General features: G+C 39.1%; 2 protein-coding genes across 4 annotated transcripts; both read right to left on the reverse strand.

The window, feature by feature from the left end:
- Window positions 1–416: 416 nt before the first annotated feature.
- On the reverse strand, window positions 417–5,484 carry LOC103389324 (insulin receptor substrate 2-B-like). The gene is made up of 7 exons (XM_008324696.3): window positions 4,917–5,484; window positions 4,830–4,884; window positions 3,803–4,299; window positions 3,294–3,543; window positions 2,799–3,048; window positions 2,005–2,536; window positions 417–1,791 (listed from the first exon to the last, which is right to left on the reverse strand). The coding sequence occupies exons 3-7, from the start codon at window positions 4,282–4,284 to the stop codon at window positions 1,503–1,505; spliced, it is 1,803 nt and encodes a 600-aa protein (XP_008322918.1). The 5' UTR covers window positions 4,285–4,299; window positions 4,830–4,884; window positions 4,917–5,484; the 3' UTR covers window positions 417–1,502.
- A 479-nt stretch (window positions 5,485–5,963) lies between these two features.
- On the reverse strand, window positions 5,964–17,338 carry LOC103389360 (protein-tyrosine kinase 2-beta-like). Of its 3 annotated transcripts, none has more exons than XM_017038971.2 (30): window positions 17,180–17,338; window positions 16,880–17,051; window positions 16,584–16,762; window positions 16,406–16,493; window positions 16,238–16,317; window positions 16,056–16,118; window positions 15,912–15,966; window positions 15,667–15,807; window positions 15,020–15,091; window positions 14,806–14,907; window positions 14,590–14,707; window positions 14,323–14,362; window positions 14,137–14,159; window positions 13,985–14,032; window positions 13,513–13,607; window positions 13,285–13,366; window positions 11,840–11,940; window positions 11,598–11,713; window positions 10,896–10,996; window positions 10,610–10,699; window positions 9,426–9,630; window positions 9,203–9,302; window positions 8,344–8,382; window positions 8,133–8,222; window positions 7,889–7,918; window positions 7,593–7,617; window positions 7,437–7,468; window positions 7,199–7,333; window positions 6,829–6,909; window positions 5,964–6,303 (listed from the first exon to the last, which is right to left on the reverse strand). In XM_017038971.2, the coding sequence occupies exons 2-30, from the start codon at window positions 17,021–17,023 to the stop codon at window positions 6,067–6,069; spliced, it is 2,712 nt and encodes a 903-aa protein (XP_016894460.1). In that variant the 5' UTR covers window positions 17,024–17,051; window positions 17,180–17,338; the 3' UTR covers window positions 5,964–6,066. The 3 variants fall into 3 exon arrangements, 2 of the variants coding, with proteins under 2 accessions (XP_016894460.1, XP_024918232.1); XM_025062464.1 differs by having other exon boundaries at window positions 6,249–6,372; XR_003051772.1 differs by lacking the exon at window positions 5,964–6,303 and having other exon boundaries at window positions 6,896–6,909; window positions 7,437–7,497.
- Window positions 17,339–19,813: the final 2,475 nt, after the last annotated feature.

The following is a 19,813-nucleotide window of genomic DNA, read 5'->3' on the forward strand; positions in this document are numbered from 1 at the left end:
ACTTCATCTTCAAGCTGACAGATTCAAGCTCTTTTCTAACTCCTGTGTTATTCTAATACAGTTTAGTTGTCTCATCAATAATAGTCAAATTGTTTTGAACCTAAATGGTGAATACTCTGCTAAATGTTTTCTCCAAATTACCTGTTTCTGTTTCCAATAATTGTTTTCTTTTTTCCCCATGAACTATAAGGTTTACATTTCCCCCAGATCAACATCTTGAGTTAATCCTAGATACCTAATCTTTCTGTAGATCCCGTTTATTTCCAAAAACACCTTACTACACGAGGCCCCTGACCAGGGCAACAAACACAACCGCATCATGAACTGGGACAAACCCCAAATTAAAATAATGAAGAACATTAACGCAGGATACTGGAGGCTGCGTCAGTAAGGAAGTGTGGGAAACAGGCAATCAACTTGGATGAGGAGCTTTTTTTTGCTGTCCCACACCCGGGGCCTCATGTACGAACGTTGCGTCCGCATAAAAAAGTTGCGTACGCCCTTTTGCGTGGACGTGCGGTTCTTACGACGGTGTCCAGAGCAGCCGTACGCACGTTTCTACAGCCATGTGCCTTTGGCGACACTTAGAGGTGACGCTGGGAAACAGCTAATAATGTCAAACGAAGTAGTCCCCAGAGTGATGAGGACATCAGAGACACACTAATGGACACTTACCACAACTTATATAATGAATTCGCGTGCCGATCGTAGTATCCAGGACCTTTTTTATATATATTTGCATATGTATGTGGGGGCGTGGTTTTGCCACTTCAGCGTGTGCGCTCAATTGCACGTTGATTGGGATGTACAAACGAAACGTACTTGAATCCGCACACATCTGATTTTTTTTGTCCTCCAGTTTCTGGACTTTATTGTACGCCATGTTTCAGTAGGAAATCCACTCAAGTCTGTACGTGAGGCCCCTGGAGCGCCGTCCTAGAGGAGTAGCCACAATTCATAAGAACAAATCACAGTGACATGGTGACACTGCGGAGCCAGACTGGAGCTCACAGCCAAAACATGCCAAGGTAATAACGGTACTTATTGTATGTCTGATTTAACTAGGTTTTGGCAACAAAAAGAAAAAAAGTTGGACCCTAAAAGAGGCATAGAAAATACACATCATTTGGTTTTTCAGCAAAGTGCTAATGATAACATTAATTTATTCCACATTTATTTTTTTTATTATTTTTTTTACATTGCATTATATGTCAACATTTGCAACAATCTGTGTGTCCCAAAAGTTCACTGAAAACATTCAAGGACTAAATATCTTTACTAACTGCAAAAAATACATTTCTCAAGCACATAGTACCCACTTAGGTCAATGGTCTCATACAGTACATGTCAAATGTTAGCAATACTGAAACATTTGACTATTCCTTTAATAACAGTTCAATGTGTGAAATACTGGTCAATTCCTGTTTCAAAAACTATGACCTTCCATTTTCCCAACACAGAGTGTGGTATAAACAAAGACAGAATTATAACACACGCTGTGCTCAGACTCTTTCATCAACTTGAAGACATGAAAGCAGACAGGAGGAGAACAGGACTCTCCATTCTGCTGGTTGGCCTGTGACAGGCTGGGCTTCTTCAAGTTTTTCAGTACCATGTGTTGTCCTGGTACACTTTGGTTTACTGGTGACAAATGGACGGCTGAGATCAAAGTCATTGTTGCTTGGTGCTTGATGGAACTGCTCGACGGGAGTCAGCCAGTAGGGGGGTTGAGAGTTCCCAGAGGTAAGATGAACCGATGTCTCCACTGAAGAAAGGTTGTCATACGAAGATCTGAAAAAAAGAGTGAGCAACAATACTGTTTAATGGATGAACAGCTACACTAGTTTCCTGTTTTATTGGCACAGTTTCCAAAATACTACAAATTGCTTAGAAAGCACTTGACCGACCGGGGCGTGGGCAAACCATGGCCAGCAGGCCAGATTTGGTTAGTTAGTATAACAAGCATGTTTACTTAACTCTAGTTAAATAATATTTGCAACATACTTGTTCACTGGTGTCTGAAGGAGTAAAGATGGAGACGAGCTCAAAGGAGAGGTGCATTTCTGTGGGCTGGCCATGGTCACATAATCATCCTGAGGCAGCACAGATGAACCAGGGCTCCCGTGTGGTGACATCATCATATACCTGTGGCTCCCTCCCTCCTCATCCTGCTCCATCTTTTCTTCCATGTAGCTGCTGGAATCAGGCTCAGAGGAGCTCGAGCCCCGTGTTGTGCTCAGAGGGCTTGGACGTGCAGTAAGAGGAGAGTTGGGCTGCCTCCTGTCTGGTGTGGTCTGCACTGCGCAGGCTTTGGTCTCACACATTTTGGTGTCAGATCTTCTGGTGGAGTGGACCAGGAGAGAGCAGGGAGGGCTCACGTTCACACCTCCGTCTCTGTTTTTGGGTCTGCTACGTTTGGACAGCACAGGTGCTTTAAGTTGATTGGAGCTGGATGTTGGTGACCAACCAAAGTCGGTCAGAGGCCGTAGAGCCTGCACAGCGTCTCGGACTGCCTCGTGAATTTTCTGAGCGCTGACTGGTTTTCACATGCAGAAAAGACAAACGTGGTGTCTCAGTACAGATACCAATGGACAGCTGAGTTTGTTTTGTTTTTTTACCCAAAATAATATTTGGCAAGATTAAACAAATGGTATAGAATCTTCTGCTAAGGTTTTGTATTCAGCAATTTGTTTATTAAAACGTTAAAATATGTTTCAGCATACAGTTTTAATTCAGAACAACTAGGGATGTCTGACATGACAACATCAGGTCAGAAAATAATATTTCTTCTTTATTACCTTGGTCTCTGGCTTCCATCCAGATCTCTCCAGGACCATCAGGTGCCGACCTTCCAAGCTCCACAAAGAAGGAAAAGTTCAAGTGGCCAAAGCAGCGGACAGTCAGCAGAGGTATGGTTGCTAATGGTAAATCGAGGAACCCATTCCCTCTGACCAAGATGAGCGAGACTGCTGTGAGACACAGCTGGGACTCTCCTGTCAGAGACATGGTACAAGCCAGACCTCGGGCTTTCACCGTGACAGGCCAGACCTTGAGTAAAGAATAAAAAGAATAAAGAGGGCAGCATACTGAAGGAAAACTATATGGGAGGTATACTATACTGAATACTGCAAGTTGACAGTATTTAGAATACTGATATTGTTTGTTAAAAGGTCTAAAGACAGAGCTGAATTTCAGTCCATTTGAATAGAAAATAAACAACTTTAAAACATCAAATCAATTTCAAATTGATTTTTGGTTCCAATGGCTGATATACAAAAAACAAAAGCAGAAACCTCTTTGAAGATAGCGGCAGGGGGCAAAGTGCAATAGCCATCGTCTTCTTCATCAAAAGTGTCTCCACTCTGTCCATCCTTCTGCTCCTTCTCAAACTGTTTCTTTAAAGCCAGGAACCACTCCTCCTGCTCCCGCTGATCCTTCGTTAACAGCAGAAGGGTCTGATCCTTGGCATACAAAACCACTGCATGGCCCTTCTTAACACTGCTGGTCCGACTCAGACCCAGGCAGCATCCCTGGTAGACCACCCTGGAAAACAATGCCGGACCTCAGATTCTAAACAACCCTTCTCACAGGTTGTTATTTGTCTTGATTTAGAATTTAGACAATGGAAGAACATTACAGAATTAACAGATGACAGCAGTAACTCTTCACAAACACATACATGACACTGTCTTTTGTCATTGTCATTTAGTCAAATGAAAAGATTTTGAGCTGTTTTTCTGTGTTACAGAGATACAGAGAAATAACCTACTGGATATTCATTTGGCCTAAATCTTATACCAACCCTTTCTTGCTTGATCCAAAGCGTGGAGCTTTACCAGAAGACTTCTCCAGTGCTTTGAAATTCTCATGGCTCTTATACCACTCAAGTCGACTTGGGCCCGTCTGACTTTCAAATCTGAGGACAAAATATCTTCTGTGGTTTGGTTTCATCTTCCCCAAGTATCCTTCTTTCACCACATCTGTGTGTGGTCTGGAAGGCGGCAGAAGGGCATCGGACGGAGGTAATGCAGGATCCACAGGACGGCACGGTTCACTGCCACATACGGGATCTTTGGAAAAATGAGATAGTAGATTTTCACTTCTCTGCCTGGTGACTCTGTATTTCCCAAAGTATTCATCTTGCTCCATATAAGAATCTTTCATCCAGTTGGGCTGCAGTTGAGAAACTGATAGCTGCCATGTAAATGACAAGCTGGACCCTGAGGAGCAGGAAGGAGCTGGAGGTCTCCCAGGCTCATCAGATCTGTTCTTTTCTTCAGCCATGTCAAAGTTTCAATTCTGTCACGTGTACAAAGAAGAAGGCCCATTAGAAGGTCACAAATGTAAATGTTCGTCAAGAAGCTAAGATGTAATCCATCTTTTTTTATTATTATTATTATTTCATAAAGCAAACAGCGTCTAGATCAGGGGTCGCCACTTTCAAATCCTAACGCCGTTTCTGTTAATTTCTTAAACCTCCACGTAATCAGAATGAAATATGTCATTTTTGAGCTTTACGTCGAACAGATTATTACCAAACAACTACCGAACAGTACCCAATATAATTACAACTGATTGGTCATTTTATTTTATTTAAATATACACTAACTTTAATCATTCTAAAAACACCGGACGTTTATATGAACAAGCCGACGCTGACAGTCTCCAAAACAATTAGCTGAGAACTGACACCGCTGTGCCAACTTACACGTGTGTCCATTGACAGGGTTTAAACACATGTGGGGTTAATACAAGAAAAACATTATGAAAGAAGTCACGCTTCAAAACTACGTGATGCTTGAAAAGGCGTTTCGTTCCATGCGTCTTACCTCAAACAGCCAAACTTTGTCCGCTCACAGGTGCCATCACGACCAGTCCATATTCCTTGTCTGGAGCATTGTCTAACTTCCCAATTCCTTGTCTGGAGCATTGTCTAACTTGGGGTTGGGTGTAATATACCTTCGGCCAACGCGAAGTACTGGCGCTGTTTCGCCACTTTTGAAAGATCTTTGGCTTTTTCGGGGTTTGTTCTGTTGGTCTTTCTTAATACACCAGGTTTTTGTGATCTGGCAACAAAGTGAAAGGTTCTTCAGCTCTTATATTACCTGGTAATTTTTCCTCTCCTCTAGAGCCACATTGATTGTTAACAGCTTTCCCTTTGTATGGCATATATTTGTCCAGTAGGGGTCAGCAGCTGGCTGGTAGTGTTATGGTTGTGGTTACCTCAGTGCGACTAGACACTAGTCTCATTAAAGCGGCCATGCTAATAGGAGTTAAAGGCATTTTCGGTCTTAGGGCTGTGCTCTGTTGAAATTCTGCTTTACACCTGCATGTTGCTTCAAAACACATAACAGAAAGAACACATGTTAGTTGTCATTTCTATTGTTACTTCAGGTACCTGACACAGTTAAATGAAAAACTCACCGTAGTCTACATCCTCCTTGTCCACAAAACATTATTCCTCTATGAAAATATGCTGCCATTTTGACCAAAGCACGCATTTTAGTGTTTTTGGAAACCTAAAAACTTTATTTCAGATAACGGTGTTACACTAATCTGATGTAAAAAAAAAAAAAAAAAAGGGCCCTACAGGAGGGGTGGAAGTGTTACTGTAATATTAGATACAGATATCATGCAACTCTCATTAATTTATGATCAATTGTTGGGGGTAAAATACTTTTTTTTTAAATTAAAATATAAAATAAATAATTACAGGAAACAGAGTTGCAGTGGGGTTTCACTCAATGTTACTTTTAATCACAGCTTATTTGTCTTTTCAGTTTGGACCAAAAATTGTTATTATTGTTAAAAATGTAGTTTAAGAGTCAAGCAAAGTGGAGGCCATGAATATAAAGAGCGTTAGAGGGCTTGTTTTAGTGAGATTGTTTTTAATGTATTTGATGGGGTTAAAAAACTATAAATAAATAAACAAGGAAATAAGGAAAGACAATAGACTAATAAAATAGGTTTCTTTACATTTTTATTTTTTGATTTTCTTTAGAAAATATGTATAATACAACAAAAAAATAACTCAATGTTTTACTCAAGTCCATATCAGTTTCTGTTTCATAGCTCCGAATCATTTTCCTTCCTTGAGTCAGGTTTGTCCAGGTTAGCCTTAAGTCGCGCCTGATCCACAGCATCAAGCAGGTTTTTGGAGTCGAGAGCAAGAGTGTGAGCCGCACTCAGCATCTGCCGTTGACACTCTTCCTTTAGAGACGTGATGGAGTTCTGCTGGGCCAGTCGCATCTTGTTGATCAGCTCACTTAAATCTTTGTTTAGCAGCCTCTTCGTTCCCTCGATCTGACATAGCAAGAAAATGTTTTTGCTTTAGTTGCACGTTGTGGAACAGCCCTGGAACCTTACCTCATTCTATTAAAAACAAAATATTATTACTGTGTTATTTAAGACAGTAGTACAACAGATGATTTCTATTTTTAAGGTAGTCTTCAGTACTTCATAGCTCACAGTCGGAGAAAAAAAGCTTAACCTTAAATGGATGAGTTATAGTACAGAGGAATTCTTCTGCAGTGAACACCAAGCTGAACCTTCTCCATGTGGTCTTTACTGCTACCTATACTATGTTTTCCTTTGTGGCTCTATAGGCACATGAGATTAATTGCAGTAATACAGACAATTATTAATAATCTTCACACGTTTATGAAAAACAGCACCGTAATACCTACAATAAACTATCCCTTTATACTTCAACCTTAAAAATACAGCTCTTGCCCTTTGTAACGCTGTTTGCAGACACAGTCTTCAATAATGAAAATCCTTTTTAGACCTTTTCAGGTTTTGTTTTTTAAAGCCGACTGAAGTGTTTACCTCTGTATTGACAGAGGAGTGTAGAGATGGCAGAATGTCCTCCACATCCAGGATCAGTTTCCGGAGGGTGACACCCACTTCCTGAAGGGCAAGAAAGTCAGAGATGAAAAATATTAGAAAAAAGAAAAAACTAATTATAATAATCAGGACAACTAAATATCAATGAATATTTATTATACAGTATTATTGGATACAATTACTTATTGGTGGCAAATGTGGCAAACAGTGAAAATAACGTAAGTATTCTATGGCCTTGAAGAGTGACTTTAGCGTCCACTCCATCATCAACAGTCCACACTGTTTTATTCTGTGAAACTGAGTTCTACATGATCAACAACAACAGCTTATATTATTGTTGGACTTATTGTACCTTGACAGCACCTGGATACTCTGAGGCAGGCAGCGTGCTGATGTTGTTCATCAGCTGGGCCACCAGTTTCACCATGTTCATGACACCAGTGTAGACCTGATCACCTGATCGGTTTATCTGAGCAGTCACACAAGGCTAAAACACATACATTACATTAAAGGCTTTGCTCGTACATATAGCTGTAGTAACAGAATGACGTTTATGATAATATTGTGTTTTGGTGGATGTTTCCTTTTACCTGTGGGGCTGTAGGGGGCGTTGGCGACTTCTCTGGGACCAGGGACAACCAGTTTCACAGCCAAATATTTGTAGGTGACAAAATATATATATATAAGAAAAAAAACAAGCTTGTTGTAGAACAGCACCATTAAAAAGTACCATAAATGTGTCATACCACTTGACCCTCTTTTTTTAGGAAGCTGCAAAAAACAACAAAACAGAGATCAGCAAAGAAATGCAGCTTCTATTGATTAAAGGCCGCAACAACAAAACGCAACCAAGTCCTTTCAAAGAAAATACATCGTGTAAAATTTGTACTTATGTTGTAAGTGTGGGGTAAAATATAGTTTTATCTAAAATAGAAATAATCACAGTGTCATTAAAGTGCCAAAAAATTGTAATATAAATGTAAAACAAGAAATACATACAGCAAATAGGAATAATTCTGTGTTTTAATTATTAAATGTATACCTTGATTTGTGAACTTGTGACGACTGGATCCTGAAAAGAAAATATCATGGCAGCATTATCATAATGTCACAGTTGGTGAATGACTTAGTAATTCTCCTGAAGCTAATTCAGACACAAATCCATTACAGAGGATGTAATACTACAAATTATACTGGATATGTTACACAGTCATTCATTTCATCAACACTCCTTTTTTAATTCTCTCTTTCTCTTTTTTGTCAACGTGTGTCAAAGTGTGTTTTACCAGTTGTCTTTCCTCCTCCTCCAGCCACTGTTTATCCAACAGCATCTCTTTTCTTTGTCTGTCCAACACCTCCTCAACTTGTTCTTGCTCCTTTTCACACACACACAGAATATGGTATATGAAGTAACTTCCTGATAATTTAAAAGTGTGATATTATTAGAAGTTATTAGTGAAGACAAGGCTATATTTGTATTTGTATGTTGTTTTGTACCTGAAGGTGCGTGGCCCCAAAATGATTGATTCTGGATGGCTGCAGAAAAAGAAAAGAGTCACTAAAGTTTTGAAGCAATACCTGTGAATGTTTCAACAGTAGTCATATTTACAAAAGAGGTGCACTGCAGAAATGTTCTGGAAATACTGCAACCTGTGTACAGTACATATACAGTAAAGCAGGGGTCACCAACATGGTGCCCACGGGGTATGTTCTAAAAATAACCCTAGTCAATAAGAGGGTGAAAAATTGTACTGTTACTGTTGTTTTTAGGTCAGTTCCACTTGCAGTGATATTCAAATGGGTCCAGTGACGATGGTAAGAAGAGTGTCTGCTACTGTATGTCCCAGAACTGGACGCAGCAGCATTAGTTTTCTTTGTTGTTTATTATTACACTGTTCAGGAAGTCTGTACCAAACAAGTAGCTCCTCATATTACGTAGTACCCTTGAAGTAGCTCTCAGTTTGAAACAGGTTGGTGACCCCTGCAGTAAAGTCAGAGACATAAAACTCATCCTGAAGATTTTGTCTGTCACTAAAGCTCCGTGTCACTTTCATTACAATTGTTTATTATTAATGTGGTCTTACAAGCCCACAACTTCGATTAATCACTTTTACACTTCCTCACTCATACCTACTGACGAGTCAGTGTGTAGAAGTCTGCAATCGATTAGCCCACCCCTGACCAAAGACACAACAGCTAAGCCAAAACACTATATAATTGAAGGAGGCTGTAGTGTTTTTTGTTGTTGTTTTTTTGCCTTGCACGGTTCAGACACAGACTCCAAAGTGTTATAATAAAGCTCTGAGGAAATGGGACTGAAACTGCAGTCCACAGGTGTTTTGGTGTTATGTTTTACCTTGGGTGGAGGCTCTGTGCAGCTGTCGTAAAATGATGTCGGTACCTGGTTTGACCTGGCAGGGTTCAACTCCTGCTCCAGCTCTATCCTGTGAAACTCACTGCCAGATACACATACACAGTTAGTCATCGCACACGAGTTGAAATGGGATTAGAGGATAATACATGTCTCTAATCAAAGATGGTCTGAAGGAGCCTCTCTAGGAAAAAAGATCATTTAGTACCTAAAGGAGCAGACAAGCTCGCTGAAGCATGGACGGGCGTGTGTTTCATAGGACCAGCAGCGGCTGAGTAGAGAGTACATAGGTGTCGGACAGATTTTTGGTTTAGGGAGTCGAACTCCAGACTCTAGCTGGTTAATAACCTCCCAGTTTTCCAACCAGGAAAATGGCTGCTGGGCCATGGAGAAAATCTCCCACACACACACACCTAGTAGACACAAACAGAAACACACGTTTAACTATTTAAACTGTTTTATTACTGTATGTCTACGAAAACTACAAAAGTTAAATATTAAATACAAGAAACGATACAAACAAGTTTGTGTTGGATTGTGTGAAATACAACCACTGTATACAATGTAGTGCAATACCTAATAATAATAAAATTGCTGTACAACACTAGCTGTCACCTTGCTGGCATGGCAGTGTATAAGGTTGGAAATATTAGAGAATGTAAATAATAGGAAAATGTAGAAACAATAGCAGAAAGAGAAAAACAGACACCTCTATTTTCATTAATTTAATCATTCGCTTTTACCCACTTCACTACATTGCCATTATATGCTAGGTCACTAGGTGGCGCATCGCATTTGTAGTTGATTGGGATTTACGCGAACAAAGGAAGAATAAATCATGCTAGCGTGATGATAACGCCAGCAAAAGCTGTATCTCCTTTATTCTTACCACAGGTCAGTAAATGTACACTCACACAGGTGTACATCCTAGATATTATAAGTTTGAATATGTGACTAAGTGATTAGCTGTGCACATACGAGCAAAATTAAGCTGTTAGAAAAGTGAGAAAAGTGCTAAGTGGCTACCGCTAAGCGGACCTGCAGCACCTTGGCTATCAGGCTAGGCAGGCAACAAGCAGCAGTGTCATTATTAAGGAAATGACATAAAAGCATTAGCACGTCGTGCTAGCCCGAACTGTTTGCCAGTCTGTGCAACACTGCTAACCACAACACCACTGTGTGACCCAGAAAAAGTCAGTGATAAACCTAAACTAATGAACATGGTGGTAATAAGACTTAAACGTAAATTCAAGCTTAATGTCTGACATGATGTGTACATTTTTATCACTACTACTAGGAGAGCAGCATGTACTAAGACTTTTCTAGCATGATAGCAGGTTTGTTTCAAACAGTGCAAATCATCATTTTAATTAAAAAGGTGAGACTCTTTACCAAACATCCAAACATCACTGGCTCTTGTGAAGCGTCTAAAGTTGATAGATTCAGGTGCCATCCACTTAATTGGAAGTCGACTGACGGAGGCTGCACACCAAAGAAAAGGGACAGATACTCAGTTAATCTTATATTTATATAATATATTTATAATTATATTTGTTATTGTCAAAATGCCTGTCTTTCTTTGTAAACAAAACAATTTTTAACAATGGAAGGAAAGATCAATTTCTTTACATTTATATTTAAATAATGTGCTTGTGCATGAGTCTACTTTATACTTTACCTTTATAATAATCTTGTTCATCAATATAGCGTGACAGGCCAAAGTCACCAAGTTTTACACAATCCGGTGATGCCACCAAGACATTCCTCACCGCTATGTCTCTACAGCAGACAACAGACAGAAACAAAAAGCACGTAGACACCATTTATAACATCGTTTTTTTCTAATATGCATTATTGTTTTTATGGACAATATTTTATGGACAATATGTGAATTGAAATCACTAGCTTGTGCACTCTTAGCTACAACTTGACAGTCATATGTTGCCCATGGGCCACTTCAGATGTATGTAATAGTCTAGTTCTTTACTGAGGTGAACACAGTTACTCAGTGATTAAAAAATCAGGTTAAATCCTACCTTTGTATATTTTTGTTCTATTATTAAGAACATATGAGTAGAATTTATACTTAGTACCGACAGTCCAAAACTATGAACACCCACGTCTGCATTTTGTTCATCTGAAGCAGAAGTGCTGTCATGTACCTGGCCACTAACGATGTGAAGAATTGTTTTATTAGTTCATTGAATGTTTTTAATGATGTATACAGAAGTAGTATATATATTTTTTTACTAATACTCAATTGCTGATCTGGCCTCTCTATGGAGACGATGATGTTAGTAGTGCACCCCAGCTCACGGTCTACATGTTTGATGAAATGAAATGAGTGCTCGTTGTTGTGTCAGTGCATGTCATTTCTAACCTGTGCACCAGGTTGAGTCCCTCAAGATATGCCAAGGCTTTGCAGATTTGAAGAGAGTAAAGTGTCAGTGTTACTCTGGTCACAACATACTGATGCTCCACAAGGTACTGGCCGAGCTGCCAAGTAAACACATAAAGTACACCTCCTTAGCATACTTTACTGTTTGTGCACACTAGTAGAACCGGTATGCAATCTATAACTAATCCCTACTAATGGTTTACGTAAACAATGTGGACACGCACCTCTCCGTGTGTATAGAGCTCCATGACAATCCAAACGGGGTCCACCTCAATGACCCCAATGAGTCGAACAATGTGAGGGTGATTCAGGTCCTTCATCAAACCTGAAACCAAGGCAGCAACACAACAAGAATTAATAGATTAGCAGTGACCATTAAGGGCCAAGCTTATCTGTCTTTATTTAACCGTTATTTTACCAGGAATAACCCAATGGAATTCAGAATCTCTTTTGCAAGGGGATCTTAAACTTTCTTAATGTCATGATTAAAAGACAAACTGTCTTCTAACAAAAATCCAAGATATTTGTGGACCGATACCCATTCCATCAAATTGTCATTTAGTGTTTAGAATCTGACAGATAACTCTGTATCATTTGGTTTAGAAAAAGACATCATTTTGTTAGATTTGAGTACAAGCTTCAGAAGGTCACCTGGCCGGGTTAAGTTTGTAACCAGTGATGATACCCAGATATCTAACATATGTGGAGGAAGAAATGGAAGAGTTCTTTGTATTGTATTGTGAAATGATGGGATTTTGGTGATATCTTGTGGAGCAGCAAAAGAAGTAACGTTGTTGTTTGTGTCACTGAAGGTTCTCCTCAACATAAGTTCCAAAGAACCTCAAGTCAGGGGCTCAGTCCACCATGTCACTTATTGAATATGTTGATACAGTATTGTTTGATGGTTGTTTGATGACTTTCCTCTCTATGTTGCAGGCACGAGTTGTGACTGGGCAGGCTGGGGAAAGGATGGCGTCTTCAGGAGGTCCAGACTTCTCCCTACCAAGAAAATGCTGAGACTGCGTCTCTCAGCCTGCTGTTGCTTCAACCTTGGCGTGATTTCAGTCTACAAGCTGAACGTGAGTACTCCAGGTTCTCATGATAAGTCCATACTACGAAATGCTGCTTGGCCCCCTCAAGCCAGTGACACCCCCTCTCCAGAGGCATTTTCAAGGCTAACAACTCTCTGTTGTCATAATTCTGCTGTGCTTGGTTAAGACGGTAGGAAAACAAAGAACTGAGATAAATCTTCTGATCTACAGCAGATGTTTGTGACAAGGCAGCTCCTTTTTAACAGGTTGAGTTGTCCATAATATGATGTTTGAAGTTTTGTTTGAACGTCATTTCTTCCTAGTAAATACTTAATAGCTATCAAATAAAACTTCAAGAAGAATAAAAACAAATTCCTTTGCCATTTTGATTTAATTCTACCTACCTGACTTGATACATGTAGGCTGTTACAATAACAGGCAACAACAGAGGTATCAGCAAGTTAAAAAGCCACAACCACACAACAGGAAGTCTGAGCAGAAACTGTGAATCGAAACCTCACAAACAAAGACGTTTTTCCATGAACAGCTTCTGCTACTTCTCAGCCACGTTGGTACTCAGCATCAGAATTCACCTGAACCCTAAATGTATGCATGAATGGTCTCCATGGTGCACTCACTGGCTTCACTGAAAAACTTCTCCTTCACATCTTCTGAACAGTCCTTACATGTTTTGATAGCCACACGAGTCCTCTCCCCTTCCTGCAGACACACATAATGTACATGTTCGACGTATTTTAACCAAGCACGGCAGATTGACTTGTATACAACATTGACCCAAAGGTCTTAGTAGTTACTGATCAATGTAAACCTGTGTGAAATGTGACATCAGCAGAGGTCCAACTTACCGGGCTTCTATAAACACCTTCATGAACCTCACCAAAGAATCCCTCCCCCAAGATCTGACCCACTTCAACATCATCTCTGGATAATCTGTGTTTATCTGGATTAAAAAAAACACACAGAGAAAAATGACTGGACAATTACTGTCTTGTCTCAGTGCGTTTGAAGCAGGTGTTCTGGCATAAAGTGAAACTTTCAAAAGATGGAGCAGAGAGATACACATGAAGGTATAAAATCATACACAAAATGATGTTGAATTTACATAACATTTTCAGATAGTCACTGTTAAAGACCGTGTTGCAGACATCACCGTCTTTAACAGTTTCAGTGGTGGTGATCTTGAGTCTCTGCCTCAGATGGCTTTTCAAAATGAATGCATTTGTCGTAGCTACTGACGTAGACGGTGCAGGAACAGCACATACTCTGGAAGTTACTGCTCAGGAGTGAATTGAACAACATCTCATTCATTTTACTCACCAGGTGAGTCCGTTTTTCTTTCTGGAATCTCAGCGTAAATACCAGAGTCTACAGTTAAAAACACATCAAACATCATCACGGTCAAAACTGAAGGCTGATTGTAAACAGAAACACAACAACAACAACAATAATAATAAAATAAATACCCTAACCTTTGATTGAGCCCCTTGAAACTCTGGCACAAACAAAGACAGAAAATTGGAAATGCATTTTAAGAAAATCAAATGGTTCAGATCCCTACAGCTTAAATTAAAAATATATATTCTAACAGGGATAGAATTCAACACACTAGGAATACTTAACAGGAATGACCATAGGATTTAACATACAGGACTTACTTTTTTGGGATGTCAGGTAGTTTCCTTTTGATGTCTCTACCTGTGGGAAGCAGATATTTTTGTTTTTAAGAAGAAGAAGCATTTTTGTAAAAATGTTGGTAAAATATGTGATAATCCTGTAAATGTAGTCCATCATTTAACCTAAACCAAAAGCAACTTGAAACTATTAAACATAGCTCGGTTTAAATGAATGAGAATTTGCACAGATATCTTTGATCTATTTACTTGTGTTATTTTACCACTGCTGCAACTTCATTATTCATGCACCTTTGCAGGGTCTACTAATCAGTGAGCCTTCGGTGCTTCCCTCCAGTCGACAGTAGCCGTCAATCAGGTAAGCCATGTTCTCTGCCTCAGCCAGAGAGGATGTGGTCACTGACAGGGGCTAAATATATACATTTGAAAAGACAGGTTTACCTGAGGTCTAGCATCATCATGAGAACCTGCTGTCCAAAGTCAGTCAGTAACAGTGATGTCTGTTACCTGCTCATTTCCTTTTATTTGCATTGTGAGCTCGGCCTGACCTTCACTCCCTGCTGATATGCACATGCTTTGGATCTCAGAAAATGCAGCCAAATGGGCAGGCTGAAAAGACACAATAGAGCGGAAGAGTAAAAAATGTTACACACCCGGGTGTCTTTTTTTGTTTACCAATACATAAACAAACTAAAAAGAACAATGAAGAATTAAGACTCACATTTGAGTTTTCAGAATGCTGGCTGATACCTTCAGGGCCAATAACCAGGTCAATCTTTATGCTCCAGCTGAGCTGTAGAACCAGGAAAAGAAATATTGCTTTCTCTCACTCAGCCATAAGGTAACATAACAATATTTTAAAAAGCAGAATCACAATGAGGTAGATATGTCTGAAAGACCACTATAACAATTACTAAAATTTAAGAACTAAATGTTCTTAAAACTTAAGAGTTTTCATACGCTATTTGGAAACACAGTATAAGAAACAATCAATTAAATATTGGCATAACAGTGCACTACTACTACTGTACTACTCTTGTTTTTTTCTGTCATACCGAAAGTAAAACACAATATGTAATGTGTAATACTTTGTGATTTGGTACAAACAGTACAGATGCAATTTTAGTAGTATTTGTTATTTTGAGGTTTAAGTTAAACCGAGCCTTTGTTCTGTCTAAGTGAATTCACTGCATGTGAAAGTCAGTGTCACTCAGTGTCACAGTTGATGTCTGCAGACTGTGCAGTATGAGCTGCAGTTTTGTAATTATACTGGTCAATTGGGTGCATTGACATTAGCCCAAATATAGAGTCATACAACCACTAGTGTACATCAACAGACATGCTTTAATAACAACAGTAGACACTCACCATCAACTGACAGGCAAACTTCTCCTGTGTAAAGCTGTAGCAGTGAGCTAAAGTGCTAAAGAATCTCTCCATGCACTGGTCCTGCTTTAGAGTGGAGTAGCCCTGGAACGTCTGTTGGATCAGCTTCCGCAGCTGCTTAGGCTGAAACAGTGACACACGAGACATAAATAAACATTTAATTAAAACATAGACTTAGAAAAAAATAAAAAAAATGTGTACGGAACAAACAAAAGAGAGGGCAACACCTTCATGCTGTTTATTAACTCTTTGGGAAAAAACAGGTGGAGTCCCAATTCATTCCTGTTGAGAAAAGCCAGATAACCGTGGTGAATTAAAGACAAAAAAAATTAAATTTATGAACACATTTTAAAAACATTTTTATGACTTACTCCAACAGCTCAAAGTTGGACTTTTTCTCCAGTCCATTTGGGTTCATGTCTTTGTAGTACCTCCTGTGAAAAGTCATAGCCCAATTATTGTCTTGTATTTCAAACCATATTGACAACAGCTGAGTTTCCTTTTTTTTAAAAAAAGTTTCGTTTTCTTAAGTGTGGATCAGTTTAAAAAATACCTAATTTCCAGACAACCCAGCTGCAATGCCATTCCATCACTGACTTTGGAAGCGTAGTGCTGCATGTAGTCATTGCGTACCTGTTGTATAAGAACCCATCACATTATATGGCTTTTTTATATGAATAAAAAAGAAAATGGTTGTAAAAATGCACTGTGTTGCCCTGACCTGTTGGTAAAAGTATTGTATCGTGGTGTTGTCGTCTTTGAATGTCTCCAAGAAATCCTGCGGTACAAATCTGATCCTTAAGTCATATCTACATAAGCAAAAACACAAACCAAAGCAAAAACATCATTAAAAGAGAGAAGTTCAGTAACCTAATATATGCTCTAAGGAGAGTTCCTACCTCCACTCAGCCTCCAGGTGTGGCTGTGCGTAGTGCTGGCTAAGTTCAGGCACTGTTAGTTCTGAGTGCAGCCAGTGTTTTTCAGAAGACTTGAGGTGTTGGAGCAGGATGCTGTAGCACAGTGTGTGTTTAATACCTGGACCTACACAGCCACTGGACAGCACCGCATTAATAATATCCTGGATTTGAATGGGAACGTTTTGGATAACAAAGCATGTTAACAACCAGTGTACATTTGGTTTTGGATATAAAGTACTACTAGTTGAGAGTGAGAGTAGAGTAAAAGTAAAGATTACCCTGACAGTCCAGTCCTCTTCACATCGGACCAGTTTAAAGTTCTTGCCCAGGTTTGTGCTGTTGCTAAGGAAACACACTTTGATGATCTTCAAAGGGGAGATGGGACTCTCATCTAAGGATTTGGACCGGTTGATGAGAAACATGCTCCTCCGAGACAAGGTACTGTTGTCCCTTTGACAAAACACGTGTTTGCTTAAAATATGCTACTGCATAGAGGCATATCTGCGTACAGGGCACGTGACGTGTTCGAAAATAAGAAAGAAAGATGTAGAATTTAGCTTGATTTTCGAAACTCTTACCTGTCTTGTTAGCTCTGCTGCACGACAGATCTGCTTTCCAACCAGAAAATTAGAAAACTGTTTGTAGAACTTGATCTCAACTTCGACAGCCTGACGAGTCATATGAATATGTTTCCTGAAGGGCAGTGTGTGAGTGTGTGAAAGAGGAAATGATGCTTGCCGAAAAAGGAGGAAGTTAAAGTGCCAAACAAGAGTGTCGTTCAAGAGTGTCACAATCAACCCAATATTTGGTAAAGTCCTACAATATGCTCACTTCCTTTTTTATAGAACAAATAAATAATGCAATGTGAAATAAAATTTAAGCATCTTACAGCATAATCCATTTTTTTTAATAGATTATATATTCTACAAATGTGCACAAAATATAATTGAATAACCATCACCAGTTCATACATGCTGTCACAAATACAGATACTTGTTTACATTTGTCAATTTGCAAAATTCAGTGAAATCTATTTTAGAAAACTATTTAAAGCAGTGGTTCTCAATTATTTTCTGTCGTGCCCCCTCCCCTCTCCTAGTGCTGATTTAAAGTAATCAATCTTTGCTTTTAAATCATAGTTGTTTCTTATATGTACAGATGAAATCAAGTCGAATAATAGTCAGGTGACTGTGAGTGTATATTTACATGAGTCAAGTTGGCTTCAGCCCAGTGATTCTAAACCGCTGTGCTGCAGCACGTTAGTGTGCTGTGAGAGATAATTGGGTGACTCATGGAAAATTAAGGTAATTTCACTAAATTGGTCTGAAAACTACTATTTTTTTTTTTTGCTGCGAAAAATATGCAAGAGTGACAGACGCACTTTTCCACTAGGTGGCAACAGATGGCTATTAAAAACAAAAAAAAATGAGAAAAGAGACAGATGACAAACAGGCCTAGGTTTCATGCTGTTATTAAATGTGAGTAGACTTAAGGTAGAAGATCAGTATAATTCATTACACGTGCTTTTTGGATAAGGATTTGTATTATTTTAAAGAAAAGGCAATACACCGTATACCATTCTTTAAGCCACTGTGGTTTGCTGAGAGATATAGAAAAACAATGACAACATTAAACCATTAAAATGATTAATGATTTATCAATTAATCTTAAATAATATAGTACAATTAGAGTAACATTTTAACAATACTCAGAATATTCAACATGTGAGATTCCTGTCTACAATGGTGAGGATGGTTATTCATGCGGTGGTATATCTTAGCTCAGGGGTCACCGACCTTTTTGAAACTCAGAGCTACTTCAAGGACACTCAGTAATACAGAGAGCTACTTGTTTGATACAGACTTCACAAACAATGTAATAATAATTAGTTCAGGGACATGCAGTAGTAGACACTCTTCTTACCATCGTCATTGGACCCATATGAATATCACTGCAGGTGGAACTGATTCAAAAAGAACAGTAACAGTACAATGTTTGACCCCTTTGACTCTTGTTGACTAGTTTTATTTAGTCTGTGGGCACCTTAGGTCATTGTTGACATTAACTGGATCGAGAGATTTTTTTGGGTTGTCTCGCATCATGTTTCCCAGGAGTTCACGAATAATGTCTATTTACTTGGGTCAAGTAAGTTTGTGACTTTCAAAATATGGGTCCCTAGAAAAGTTTGGGAAACATTGCCTTAGGTAGTCCATGGGGCTAACAGGTGCCCCTGGGCACCATGTTGGTGACCCCGTCTTAGCTGGTTCACTCTCACTATGAATATGTCACACTCTTAAAACAGTAGTTTGCCAATACATTGAAGGAATGACATTTGAAGAAAAAAGGAAGACTCTGAAATAAGTATATAAATATAAGCAGTGCATTTGTTTTGGTGGAATTGATAGTCCCAGCTAAAGAAGGATCAATGGTGCCCCATCACTGGGATCAACTCTTGTTCCAATAGTGACAGAAGGAAATTACCTCTATACAAGTCTGGAACTGTGGAGTCAACAGAAAATAAAATCCTAATTTGGATATGCATAAGAGTAAGTCTGCATTTTGATTTGATGCACATTATTAATAAGCCCCCAGAATATTCAATATCACCCGTGTATTTGTTATGGGTTGTTACATAAACTGGAAAAACATCTGAATATATCGAATAATCTTTGCACATAGTGTCAGACACAGGCTGATATGCAATATTCAATTTTATTTCCCCACTGTGTCTTTTTTGGGCCGGAAAAGTTGATTTGAAGCCAAACAGAGAGAAGAAAGTGTACGTTAGCACTCTGTTGTTCTTGAACCTGTTTTGTTCCTAATCTACGTTCACTTTTATGATGTTTGCTAGTTTGTTAAAAGTGAATTTGTTTGTTTTGTTAAAAAAAAAATAATTTCATGACTACCGTACTAATTTATAATAATGATTTCGGCGTGTCAGCGCTATAGTTTAGACGCAGATGAGAAGATAAATGAATGAGGGGAAAATACACCATGATTCGGGTATTAGATGACAGCTGCCAAACAACGTTATAATGACGACAAATGGCGCAGGCGTGTTAGGCTGTGTATATTTGTGCTGTTCTTGTCGTTACTCGCTGGTGTATTGTTGCCAAGCACGTCTGGATCTTCGATCTCCTGCCTAACATTTGGTAAATTCTGTTCATGTTGGGCGTGGAACTTTACCACCGCAGCTAGTAATCATCACGACA

Source organism: Cynoglossus semilaevis, chromosome 14, assembly GCF_000523025.1.
Source record: "Cynoglossus semilaevis isolate Cse_v1.0 chromosome 14, Cse_v1.0, whole genome shotgun sequence".
NCBI lineage: Eukaryota > Metazoa > Chordata > Actinopteri > Pleuronectiformes > Cynoglossidae > Cynoglossus > Cynoglossus semilaevis.